The sequence below is a fragment of the Nicotiana sylvestris genome, chromosome 11, assembly GCF_000393655.2.
Source record: "Nicotiana sylvestris chromosome 11, ASM39365v2, whole genome shotgun sequence".
Lineage (NCBI taxonomy): Eukaryota > Viridiplantae > Streptophyta > Magnoliopsida > Solanales > Solanaceae > Nicotiana > Nicotiana sylvestris.
This window is the reverse complement of record NC_091067.1, coordinates 103,787,607-103,801,076: the sequence shown is the minus strand read 5'-3', so window position 1 is coordinate 103,801,076 and position 13,470 is coordinate 103,787,607. Positions and strand designations below refer to the sequence as shown.

Here is a 13,470-nt window from a genome sequence, read left to right as displayed (position 1 = left end):
GGGGGGGGGGACCAAGAAGTGGGGAAGAGTTTTAAAATAATGGTGGATGGATGAATTGAAGAAGAAGACGGAGGGGTATAAAATATCTATGTATAGCGCCACTATACCTGGCGCTATACATTAATACTGTATATATAGCGCCAGGTATTGTGGCGCTATACCTGGCCATGTCAGCTTTAACAATATAGCGCCACAATACCTGGCGCTATACCTTAACGGTTCCGTTACTGTTAGTATATAGCGCCATGTATTATGGCGCTATATATAAAAAGGTCATTTTATTTTTTTACCATCTATTTGTGTAATTTGAGTCAAAAAAATCACATTTTTGTTCTGGACTCGGCTATTGGCTATTGATGGCAAAATTTATTTCAGTGCTATATCTATGATGGATACCTGCCACGCACCCTTTCGCGACAGCAATATCCCCATTGCCCACGTACTATATATACCCTTGAATTTCCACTCTTCTTTCCACACAAAAAACTCACTTTTAATTTCTCGCACAGTGTCTGCAGTAAAATCTCTTCTTTTTTCTTTGTCCATTTTATTGGATCAATATATACTTCCAGAATGCAGTACCAAGAATCAGAGTCGTCGTGGGGAAATCGACACAACACAAAGGGAAGGCGACGATCGTCGTCGTCTTCGGACTCGTTGGAAAGGGTGGTGAGGCTGGCTTCAGGAAGTGCAGTGGTGATATTCAGCTCGAGCTCATGTTGCATGTGCCATGCAATAAAAAGGCTGTTTTGTGATTTGGGAGTGAGCCCAACGGTATACGAGCTGGACCAAGAACCTAAAGGGAAAGAGATGGAGAGAGCACTCTCAAAGCTTCTAGGCAACTCACCTGCAGTTCCTGTTGTTTTCGTAGGTGGAAAACTAATTGGAGCAATGGATAGAGTTATGGCCTCTCATATTAATGGCTCTCTTGTCCCACTTCTCAGAGAAGCTGGTGCTCTCTGGCTTTAATTCCAATATCATTTCTTTTTCCATGTGATGATATCTATATTTTCTTTTCATTTAAGAAAATAACATATTTGGAAATTAAGTCTTTAACTTTTAATTAACTTTCTATTTTACCTTAATAACACATATTTAAGTTCATAGAAAATGTGATAACAAGTTTACGATAATGAGTTTTAAGACATTCTTGGAAGGGGACCTCTGAACAATTATAAAGTTGTCTCTGTCTATATCACACTTTTTGGGTTGTGACCCTTCCCCGAACCTTGCTTGAACGTAGAATATCTAGTGCACCGGATGCATTTATTTTTTAAAGACATTCATTTATGCGCCGAAAGTCTTTATAAACTGCAAACGGACGGAGTACTAAAAGAAGCTTGGCAAGAGCAAGGAATTCCTCCATTTCTGTATTTCATTTATTTAATGAGCTTTTATTGCTAGTACTTAGTAGCTAGGTTAGGCAAATAAAGTTAGAAATATATATCTGGTAGGGGTAATAGTATCATGGCAATCTGGTTGGCCTAATGCCATGATCATACATTAATTATTTTACGACCAACCATTTTTTCTTTTCTGTAGAGATGAAATTAAGAATCATTAAATCAACATATTAATTTGCATTATATTCCAGGGAATGTTTGGTGTCCTGATAAAGAAGAACAATATGCATTAAATAGGAGTAGAAGCATAAATGCGAGTGCGCCTCTATACCTTATACTCGTAAAGTAGAGTGGAAGCATTAATGCCTAGTCGGAATTCCCAATATATACAGGAAATTTTACCTCTTATACCACCCTATTTATTATAAACTAAAACCATTTTAAAATATTATTTTCTATATATAACTACCTTTTATATTTTATAACAATATAGGTATTTATGGTATATACTACCATTGAGGCATGAAATACATTATTTATGTTTTTCTTCTCTCTTTCTTTCAATTAACACACGATTCTCTCTCAGAATTTTTCTTCTTTTTCTCTCTCTTTTCCTTCTCTCTTCTTGAAGAAAATACCTGCTTCTCTGGCCGAATCCTCTAGGGTTACTGTAATTGAAAATACTTCTAAACTGTTGGGAGAAAGAGGGGAAAGACAGACCTTTTCTTCAAAACCAGATTCCTCCATAGCAAGGAGGGGTTGGTCGCTCTGAGACTAGGGCCACAAGGGGAGCAAAAATGATGTCGGAATAATCCAAGTAGAGCATGAGTACTGTAACATGAACATCAGATGTTGTATTCTGTACGGATCCGACAAATCAGAGGCGGATCCAGGATTTGAAGGTTCCGGGTACCACACTACTTTGAAACTAGACACATTGCTATTACACAGTTCAAATAGAGCAAACATTCGACTTAATCAACTTTTTCCTTCGATTCAAGTTATTCGTCTTTTTGATCTTTATAGAAAATAGACAATAATATTCCAATATTATATTAAAAATTCATATTCATACATCAACTCAAGCTTGCAGGCATAATTTCGACTAACATAAAGAATATTTCTTTTTTAATCATCATCTAACACAAAATCAAGACACGATATGCTATTTTCCACTGTATTTTGTCAACTATTTAAATCAATGTAAAACAATATGTAAAATTAATGATAAGAAGCTACAACTGGAGAGAAGCTGAGGTAGCAGGGGAAGGTTTCGAAAATTTTGACGAAAAAAGAGGAGAAGATTTGGAAGACGAGAAAATATCATATTTTATGCCTAAAATAAAAAGGGCAAAAAGGAAAGTCAGCAAAATTAATAAAAGAAAAAAGTCAACAAAGCTTAAGTTAAAAAGTTTTTACAATTAAGTTAGCAGCGTGAGTTAGTTAAGATACTAAAAATGTAGAGTTACTTAGCATTACTAAAATTGTAGAGTAACTTAGTAGACTAAAAAATTTCAAAAATTGAAAAATGTCAGGCCCGAACTTACGCCTCGAAGGTGGAGAACTAGTCTCCTTACCAGTGGCACCTTGCGTCACTTTGTTACACGAGGTGTAACAAGACTTCTATATACTTATACTTATACTTATACTTATACTTATACTTATACTTATACTTATACTTATACTTATACTTATACTTATACTTATACTTATACTTATACTTATACTTATACTTATACTTATACTTATACTTATACTTATACTTATACTTATACTTATACTTATACTTATACTTATACTTATACTTATACTTGTCACACCTCCTTTTTCCGCCCTCGCGAGGGTACAAGAGTTTTTTCCAATTAAAGGACAGTCGAAACGGGATTTATTTCTTTATTTCAGAGTCGCCACTTGGGAGATTTAGGGTGTCCCAAGTCACCTATTTTAATCCCGAATCGAGGAAAAGAATGACTCTGTATTACAGTCTGCGCACCAGAAATCCGGATAAGGAATTCTGTTAACCCGGGAGAAGGTGTTAGGCATTCCCGAGTTCCGTGGTTCTAGCACGGTCGCTTAACTGTTATATTCGGCTTGATTATCTAATATAATACGTATTATAAACTTATGTGCAAATTTTATCCCTTAGCCGCTTTTATTATTCTTTTTATTTATTGTTATTATTTTACGAAAAATTGCAACATTGTGAAAACGTATTTCAAATCACGTCGCAATCAATTGCACCCGTGGTTATCGACACATTTCGACTCCGTTGAGATTTAGATTTGGGTTACATAAATGCACACCCGTATTTAAGGAAATAACATTATTAAATACGCGTCTAGAGCGACTAGCGTGTCATTATTTTGGGTAGGGCCGTGAAATTTGCTAAAACGGCTCCTCCCTAATTCTAAGCAATTAACTGTACATTTATTGAGGGCCCCGAAATCTATACATTTCATTAAGCGAGGCTCATCTCATTTATTTTAAATGGACAAATCTTAAAGCGACTACATTTTTTCTATAAAAATTAGTCTCTAAAATAAAGAAAGAAAAATCCTAATTAATTACTAGCTTTTATAATTTTAAGAAAACATGACATGCTAATTGCTTGGTTAATACAAATATTGATGAAAAAAAATTACTCTTAATTTCGAAATTTTAAATAAAATAAAAATTCAACAACTAATATTCAAAATAAACAAATATAGCTAGATTAAAACTCAGCATTGTTATTATTATTTTTAAAAAAAAATATTATTGAGATTAATTATTCACAATCATTTGAAACTAGATTTAACCATAATTACTAAAGCTTATTAGAAAGTTTATTAGACTTAAACGTTCTTCTAATCTTGCTTAAGCTCAAGTCATGCCTTAATGCCTAATTTACGATGTTTAATTTAAATTCATGTTTTAACTAAATTTAGCTACTTGTTCATGATCAACCTACAATCTTGAAGCCTTCATAGCTAGTGAATTAACCTGTTTTGCCGAACTGATTTATTACAGACTAACTTATGATATTATTTTCTTATTCCAGCTATTATTTAGTAATTCATGAAATAGCTTAAATACAATCAACAAAAGAAACAAAGAAAAAAAAACGAAATTAAAACTTCAAATTTTCATTCTTCATATGTATTCATGCTTCATATTTCGGATTACAATAACCAGCTTTTCAGTTGTGTACCTGATATTGGAAGCAAAAGAAAATGAATATGAGTATCAGCAGCAGCAGTAAAATCAAGTACAACACAGCAACAATAGCCCAGCAACAGTAACAAACCAGTGGAGTAGTAATCCAAAAAAAACAAAATCTTCCAGCTTTGATGAAACAACAATTAATTCTGATTTCAAACAACAAAAGAAAGCAGAATATTTTTTTTAGTTTTTTATTTTTGTTTTTGAAAGCTTAAATATTTTTCGGAATTTTCTATCTCTTAAATGTTCAGCCCTTTTCTCTCTCTTATTTTCAGATTTGTTTCTCTATCTCGTATCTGTGTATTTTTTCTCTATCTCTCTGTATATTTTCTTTTGATTTCAAGACTTCACATATATAACCCATCCCATAAACCTTTCAATTAATTAAAATCAATACTTTTTCTCTACCCAACCCATTATCTTTCCACTCATCCCCATTACATTAAATAAACATATCACACCACCCCATTTCATTTTGTCCCCCATGCTTCATTTAAAATAATGCAAGATTCCCCTTTAAATTAAATCTTGTCCCCCCTTTATATTAAATAATCATATCACAACCCACCCCATTTCATTTTGTCCCCCATGCTTCAAATAAACAATTACAAAATGTACAATTCCTAAACTACCCCTTCCGACCTTACTGAAATTACCAAACTACCCCTGAACGTATTACAAATTTACCAAACTACCCATCAGCTATAACACATCAATTAATCAAACTTAACCAAAATATAGACAATATGATCAATTTCTAACAATGTTCAAACAACAATATGAACACGGATGAACATCATAACAACAATATCACATGAACATGATTTTAACAACATTTCAACAACAAATCACATGAACACAAATTGAACAACCAAGAACAACTAAAATTTGATTGAACAATATTTTTAGCAACAACAAACCTATTTTTCGGATTTAAACAACAACAATCAAACAAGTATATTTAGATTCTTAAATTCAATAATATTGAACTTAAAATCAACTCTAACAACATTACAACAAACAATTCTTATATTAAACTTTAAACAAGATTATGAGACCAATTCAAGAAATAATCACAAATGATAAACAAGAAATAAGAAAATCAAACTATACAAATTTCGGATTCAAGATCAATCAAACAAAGTATGAACATGAATGAAAAGATTCAACCACAATAACAAACTTTATTCAAATTTCGAATTGAACTTAAACAAAACAAATAAACATATTCAAATCACTAATCTTCAAATAATCAATTAATCTTTCTTAATTAAATCCAACAAAAAAAATATAACAAAGATACATGATCATGAATGAAATCTATATTAAACAAACAACGGATTCAAGCGATTTAAACTAAATCTAACAATATTAAACCTAAACTAACAATTCCTTTTTTGCAAAAATTAAATTAACATGAAATAAACTGAAAATCAATTAATTAAATTTTCATTTGAATCTGAAAATTAAACCAACCAAACATATAAACAAACTAAAAAAAATTATTTCAATGATGAACAAACAAAACAAGAATTGAATCATTTATCGATTTTGGATCCGAAAAATATCAAACAAATTACGGGCAAAAAATGAAACTCAAAAACCCACTAACCGGATCGAAACAATGACGAACTTGAACGGAAACAAATCTGCCCGGAAACAAATATCGCACCAAAATCATTTGACGCCGAAGACGATCACGAACGGACAAACGAAGAGCTTGAAGGAGAGGTAGCAGACAACCGTGAAAGCGATGCCGGACGGGGCAGCAGCAACGCAAAACGTGAGCAGCAGTAGATGCTGGACGAAGCAGTCACGCAGCATCATGAAGTGAGGAAGAAGAAGAAGCAACGATCAACGTGAACTTGAAGAAGAAGAAACACTCGCGATCTTGAAGAAGAAGAAGAAACACGGGCGGCGGGTGTGTGTGTGTTGTGTTGCCGTGGTTGTGTGTGTGTATGTGAAGGAGAAGAGGTGGGGGAAGGGCAGCCATGGATGGGGTGTTTGGATGCTTGAAGAAGAAGAAGAAAAGAGAGAAAGAGAAAGGGGGGAGCGGATGAGAGAGAGGGATTTTTTAGGGTTTTCTTCCTTTTCTTTTTTTGTTTTGTTTTGTTTTGCTTTGTTTTTTTTTTGAAATGCAAGATAGGGGGTGTTGGGTTATGGACCGGGTTGACCCGGTTTGAAATGGACTGGGTCGTTTGGGAAGATTGGGCCATTTTTTGGGCCTGTGGCTTGAAATCGAAGAAGAGGCCCAATTCCGACTTTCTTTATATTTTCGCTCTCTTTTCTTCTTTTTATTTCTCTAAAACTAAATTATAAAAATACTTAAATTATTATTAAGAACTAAATTAAGTTATAAAAGTGCAAATTAACTTCCAATAACAATTAACGCACAATTAAGTAATAATTAAGCATAAAATTGTATATTTGGACATTAAATGCTAAAAATGCAAACGATGCCTATTTTTGTAAATTTTTATTTTTTTGTAAACAAACTTAATTACTAACAAATTATAGAATTAAATCCTACATACAAAATGCGACATATTTTTGTATTTTTTATTAATTTAGCAAATAAACATGCACAGACAAATACAAATAATTATTCAAAATATCACAAAATATCACAAAATTGCACACCAAGGAAAATTATTTTATTTTTGAATTTTTGGGAGTAATTCTCATATTGGGCAAAAATCACGTGCTTACAGCTGCCCCTCTTTGCCCGAAGACACGTAGGGTTTTCGTGCAAAGATAAAGTGAGCGATTTTTGCCCATCCGAGTACTCCGTGTGAAGCATTTTTGAAAAAGATTTGACCGAACCTTTGCTTCAAAGGTTTCCTACATATCCTGGGCTAAACAGGAATCAGGTCAATGTAGTTCGGGAAGTTTTTGGTAGCTGGGACTACCGTGGGACTGCATTGTTACTGTTGTTGCATGCTATTACTACTGCTTACCGATCTCCTTGTTACACCTTGCTTAAAAGAAAACAAGAAGCTAGGCTATACTGCAATTTTTCTTGTTGCCTTGCTTTCTTGTCTGCTTGCATTTTTTCCGGTGCTTTTCTTCCGATGCTTTTCTTCCTTTCGACACATGCACTTGAGTTTTTGCTGGGACCTCTTATTGCAACCTTCTGCTTCCTGATGCTGGGGATTTTTATTGTTTTCTGCTGGGGATTCCTGTTGTAACCCTCTGTTTTATTGTCCTGTGACTTGATCTTGAAATGTATGCCTCTGTTCGATGGGCGGGCTCCCAACTTTAATACTTGAAAATTAATGCTGAATGTGTTCCTCTGTTATATGGGCGGGCTCCCAACTTCAACACTTGAAATGAAAAGACTGAAATGTATGCCTCTATTATCTGGGCGGGCTCCCAACTTCAACGCTTGAAATATAAAGACTGAAATGTATTCCTCTGTTCTATGGGCGGGCTCCCAACTTCAACACTTGAAATAAAAAGACTGAATGTATGCCTCTGCTATCTGGGCGGGCTCCCAACTTCAACGCTTGGAATGTAAAGACTGAAATATATGCCTCTGTTATCTGGGCGGGCTCCCAACTTCAATGCTTGAAATGAAAAGACTGAAATGTATGCCTCTGTTCTATGGGCGGGCTCCCAACTTCAACTCTTGAAATGTAATATCTCTATTCTCCAGGCAGACTTCTGACTTTTAAAATTTAAACTATGTGTCTCTGTTCTTCAGGCGGACTCCTTACATCAAACTTGAAAAGTATGTCTCTGTTCTCCAGGCGGACTCCTGACTTTTAAAATTTAAGCTGTATGTCTCCGTTCTTCAGGCGGACTCCTGACGTCAAACTTGAAAAGTACGTCTCTGTTCTCCAGGCGGACTCCTGATTGCTAAATTTGAAATGAATGTCTCTATTCTCCAGGCGGACTCCTGACTTTTAAAATTTAAAACTGTATGTCTCCGTTCTTCAGGCGGACTCCTGACGTCAAACTTGAAAAATACGTCTCTGTTCTCCAGGCGGACTCCTGACGTCAAACTTGAAAAATACGTCTCTGTTCTCCAGGCGGACTCCTGACGTCAAACTTGAAAAATACGTCTCTGTTCTCCAGGCGGACTCCTGACAACTTGCATTTATCCTAATTAGTGCTTGTTTTTCCCTCCTGGAGAATTCCTCTTCAACAACTAATTTTTCTCCCCCTGCTTAATCAAAGAAAATTTCGTCAGTTTAAAACAGTGGTTAGTTGATGGCATTCTTGCTGAAAAATCCTTCCACTGCCTTGCTTTGTGTTGACTAATTTCCACGCACTGACCCTGAACCGCTTGACTTTCTGACCAACTTTTAAATTTCCCAACCTCTGGCGACCTAAATGTTTTACACCCCTGCTGTTATTTCACTTTTCTGACCTTTTTGTTTGAGCTTTCGCCTTTCCCACGACATTTCCCAATCATTTCACCGATGAAACTTCCGTTAATTCCCTGTATTCCACTTGACATTAAGTTGTTTTTGACATGCTCTGACCACGTTGTGCTTTACAATTCTAGAAGCTGGTAGTGAACTTTGAAGTCCTTTCTGCTTGCATCGAACAAAACTGGCACTGAAACATCTCAGCTAGATAAAAACCCTCAAAAGAAAAATGAAATGATTTTTGAGTTAAGGATAAGAAGAATCCAAAACCAGATGACTGTTTGAAAAGAGAAAGAAAAGAAACTTATCTGAACGAGACAACTAGTACCAATGGTCAAGACATGCATTTTGGATTAATCAGCCCAATCTGTCCAAACAAACAACTCTCAATTGCCGTACCTCATTGCCCAGAACTTCCATCACTTGTTTGATTTATCTAGACCTTAACCTTGTTTCCCTGCGGTACCGCGAAACGGTTTCTATCAACATACCTTTCTCAGTTTTCCATTTCTTATCTCACCTTCGCCTTGAGGTGCCCGTAAAGGTTTTCACCAACAAGACTCTCTCATTTATTTTTCTCTCAGCTCCCGTCGCCTTACGGTGCCCGTGAGGGTTTTCACCCATAAGACTCTCTCATTTATTTTTGTTCTTCTTGCTCGAACCAGAGTGTTGCCCCTGTCGTGGGTTATTCCTACCTGTTCATCTTGGCATTTCTCAAAACTGATCATAAGGTCTTTCTTCGGTCCGTAATGTAGGCTTTTGGATTGATTTAGAAAGAAAGGTATAAAAGGCTCAAAACAATTCCAATGGGTTCAAATTACAACTTTCGGAATCCAACTTTCATAACAATCACCACTTCTGCCCCAGTTTCTTGCTTGGGGATTTTTGGATTTCTATTTGGTATGACTGAACCTTGGAGTAAGGCTGCCTACGTACCCTTTCGGGATCAAGTCAAACGTAGTTCACTTCATAGAGACTACGTTGTTATGTTTTCTCTTCTTTCCCTTTTTTTTCATTTTTCCTTCTTTTTTTTTTTTTTTTTTCGACACTTGTGTTCTCTAATAATGCTGCTGATTCCGAAAGAGGTGTATGAAAAATAAGTAAGGCTCGAAGGGGATAACAAGGGATATGAATGTTTGGATAGCAGAACAAAATGCCTTCATCATTTCAATCTTTAAGATATGCCAAATATGAACAGATACATTCAGAACATAAAGAAATCATACATAATATCTCTTGACCGCATCGGAATTGATGGTCATTTCTACACATTTTCCTTCCACATCTGTCAAATACAATGCTCCATTAGACAACACTCTGGTTACCACAAATGGTCCCTGCCAGTTTGGGGCAAATTTTCCTTTTGCCTCAGCCCAATGAGGCAAGATCCGCCTCAGTACTAATTGCCCGACTTCAAATTTCCTTGGACGTACCTTTTTGTTGTATGCTCTTGCCATTCTTCGTTGGTACAGTTGGCCATGACACACTGATGCCAATCTTTTCTCATCGATCAAACTCAACTGCTCAAGACGGCTTTTCACCCATTCATCATCATCGATCTCAGCCTCTGCAATGATTCGCAGAGATGGGATTTCCACTTCTGCGGGTATTACTGCCTCGGTACCATATACCAATGAGTAAGGAGTCGCCCCTACCGAGGTACGCATGGTGGTGCGATATCCTAACAATGCAAAAGGCAATTTCTCGTGCCATTGTCTAGATCCTTCAACCATCTTCCGGAGTATTTTCTTTATGTTCTTATTGGCCGCTTCAACCGCACCATTTGCCTTGGGACGGTACGGAGTAGAGTGCCTGTGAGCAATCTTAAACTGCTCACATGTCTCCTTCATCAAATGACTATTAAGATTAGCCCCATTATCTGTGATGATTACCTTTGGGATCCCAAACCGACATATGATATTTGCATGCACGAAGTCAACTACAGCCTTCTTGGTCACAGACTTGAATGTCTTCGCTTCCACCCATTTGGTAAAATAATCTATAGCTACCAAGATAAATCTGTGCCCATTTGATGCTGCTGGATCAATTGGCCCAATAACATCCATGCCCCATGCAACAAAAGGCCATGGCGCGGACATCGTATGTAATTCTGATGGTGGAGCATGAATCAAATCTCCATGTATTTGGCATTGATGACACTTACGCACAAAACTTATACAATCTCGCTCCATCGTGAGCCAATAATAACCTGCTCGAAGAATTTTCTTTGCTAGAACATACCCACTCATATGCGGTCCGCAAACTCCGGAATGCACCTCAGTCATGATAGTTGTGGCCTGCCGTGCATCTATACATCTCAACAAACCGAGCTCTGGCGTTCTTTTGTACAGTACTCCTCCACTAAGGAAAAACCCACTTGCCAACCGTCGAATTGTTCTTTTCTGATCACCGGTGGCCTGCGTTGGATACACTCCCGCTTTGATGTACTCTTTGATATCATGGAACCATGGCTCTCCATCGATTTCCTCTTCTATCACATTGCAGTAAGCATGCTGATCACGGACTTGAATCTGCAATGGATCAACATAGGCCTTATCTGGATGGTGCAACATTGACGCCAAAGTAGCCAAAGCGTCAGCAACCTCATTATGAATCCTTGGAATGTGTCTGAATTCTATGGCCTGAAAACGCTGGCAAAGCTCATGCAGACATTGTCGATACGGTATAAGCTTCAAGTCCCGTGTTTCCCATTCCCCTTGAATCTGGTGTACCAGTAAGTCCGAGTCACCCATGACCAAGACTTCCTGTACACCCATATCCACAGCTAATCTCAATCCCAATATACACGCCTCATATTCTGCCATGTTGTTTGTACAGTAGAAACGAAGCCGAGCTGTAACAGGGTAATGCTGACCTGTTTCCGAAATAAGTACTGCTCCTATTCCCACACCCTTCATATTTGCAGCCCCATCAAAGAAAAGTTTCCATCCCGACTTCTCAGCTTGTTCTAATTCTTCAATGTGCATTATCTCTTCATCAGGGAAATAAGTTTTCAAAGGCTCATAATCTTCATCAACGGGGTTCTCAGCCAAGTGATCGGCTAATGCCTGTGCTTTCATGGCAGTCCGTGTCACATAGACAATGTCGAACTCTGTAAGTAAGATCTGCCACTTTGCAAGCCTTCCTGTGGGCATGGGTTTCTGGAAAATATACTTCAACGGGTCCAAGCGAGATATAAGGTAAGTGGTGTAAGATGACAAGTAATGTTTCAATTTCTGTGCCACCCAAGTTAGGGCACAACATGTCCTTTCCAGATGAGTATACTTGACCTCGTAAGATGTGAACTTCTTACTGAGATAGTAGATAGCCTGCTCCTTTCTGCCCGTAACATCATGCTGCCCCAGTACACAGCCGAATGAACTGTCCACAACTGTCAGATATAGAATCAAAGGTCTCCCTGGTTCTGGTGGGACCAGCACGGGTGGGTTTGACAAATACCTCTTTATCTTATCAAAAGCCTCCTGGCATTCATCAGTCCATTTGACCGCGACATCTTTCTTTAACAATTTGAAAATTGGTTCACACGTTGCCGTGAGCTGAGCAATGAACCTGCTGATATAGTTCAGTCTTCCCAACAAACTCATCACCTCGGTTTTGTTTCTTGGAGGTGTCAACTCCTGAATAGCTTTGATCTTTGACGGGTCTAATTCAATACCCCTCCGGCTAACTATAAATCCCAACAACTTCCCAGATGGCACCCCGAAAGCACATTTCGCAGGATTGAGCTTAAGATTGTATCTGCGAAGCCTTTGAAAGAATTTTCTCAAATCTCTGGCATGGTCAGATTGCTGTCTAGACTTAACGATCACATCATCCACGTATACCTCAATTTCTTTATGTATCATATCATGGAAGATAGTTGTCATGGCCCTCATATAAGTTGCCCCAGCATTTTTCAAACCAAACGGCATGACCCGATAACAATACGTTCCCCACGGCGTGATGAATGCCGTCTTTTCTGCATCTTCCTTATCCATTAGAATCTGATGATAACCCGCATAACAATCCACAAAAGAGCCAATATCATGTTTGGCACAATTGTCGATCAGTATATGGATGTTGGGCAGTGGGAAATTATCTTTTGGGCTTGCTTTGTTAAGGTCTCGATAATCGACGCACACCCTGGTCTTGCCATCTTTCTTTGGCACAGGCACGACATTGGCTAACCAAGTGGGGTACCGTGTAACCTGAATGACCCTTGCCTCAAACTGCTTGGAGATCTCTTCTTTGATCTTCACACTTATGTCTGTTTTGAACTTTCTCAACTTCTGCTTGACAGGGAGGAGTGCTGGATCAGTGGGCAATTTATGAACCACCAAATCGGTGCTTAGACCCGGCATATCATCATATGACCATGCAAAAACGTCTTTGTACTCATGCAATACTTTAATTATCTCCTCCTTGAGTTGTGGATCCAAATGAACACTTATTTTAGTTTCCCGTACATTATCTTGGTCCCCTAGATTAACTGCTTCTGTGTCATTTAGGTTAGGTTTGGGTTTTTCTTCAAAGTGGCTTAATTCTTTACTAAT

At 37.3% G+C, this 13,470-nt stretch overlaps 1 protein-coding gene across 1 annotated transcript; it reads left to right on the top strand.

The window, feature by feature from the left end:
• The first annotated feature begins 480 nt into the window (after positions 1-480).
• On the top strand, positions 481-1,111 carry LOC104211581 (glutaredoxin-C1-like). The gene has a single exon (XM_009760663.2). The coding sequence runs from the start codon at positions 574-576 to the stop codon at positions 967-969; it is 396 nt and encodes a 131-aa protein (XP_009758965.1). The 5' UTR covers positions 481-573; the 3' UTR covers positions 970-1,111.
• Positions 1,112-13,470: the final 12,359 nt, after the last annotated feature.